This window comes from Penaeus monodon, chromosome 27, assembly GCF_015228065.2.
Source record: "Penaeus monodon isolate SGIC_2016 chromosome 27, NSTDA_Pmon_1, whole genome shotgun sequence".
NCBI classification, from domain to species: Eukaryota; Metazoa; Arthropoda; class Malacostraca; order Decapoda; family Penaeidae; genus Penaeus; species Penaeus monodon.
Genome location: NC_051412.1, coordinates 26,664,957 through 26,665,318, shown reverse-complemented (window position 1 = coordinate 26,665,318; position 362 = coordinate 26,664,957). Strand labels below are relative to the sequence as shown.

General features: G+C 61.6%; 1 protein-coding gene across 1 annotated transcript in view; it reads right to left on the bottom strand.

Annotated features, from left to right (window-relative positions):
• Nucleotides 1-62: 62 nt before the first annotated feature.
• Nucleotides 63-362, bottom strand: part of LOC119590470 — a gene marked incomplete in the record, with an annotated part of 3,680 nt that continues 3,380 nt past the window's right edge. The window contains 1 exon segment of the mRNA XM_037939128.1: nucleotides 63-297. Coding sequence (XP_037795056.1) covers nucleotides 63-297 — 235 coding nt within the window.

Genomic DNA, 362 nt, shown 5'->3' with positions numbered 1-362 from the left:
CACACCCAAACGCAAGCATCCGTCACATTTAAGCTCCAGTTTCCCCTCACACCGACAGCCGTTTAATCTCCCAACACCCTCCCTCGTCCCACTTCCCCTCCGCGTTTCCGGCAGCCTGGAAACGCCCGCCCACATGCCGTCGGGTCGCTCCGCCCTTGGGAGGCCGCCCACGCCAGGGTGTCTTCGCTTACGCCCTTCTCTTCGGCCAGCAGGTGGGCGGCGGCTCGCATCCCCACCACGCCCACCGCGGAAGCCACGCCCCCTGCCTGACTGAGGTGGCTCGAGGCGGCGCAGAAACTGTGATTTAGAAGAAAGAATTAAATGGTTGCGGTTTGGCAGTGTGTCGGTTTCTTTATTCTCAG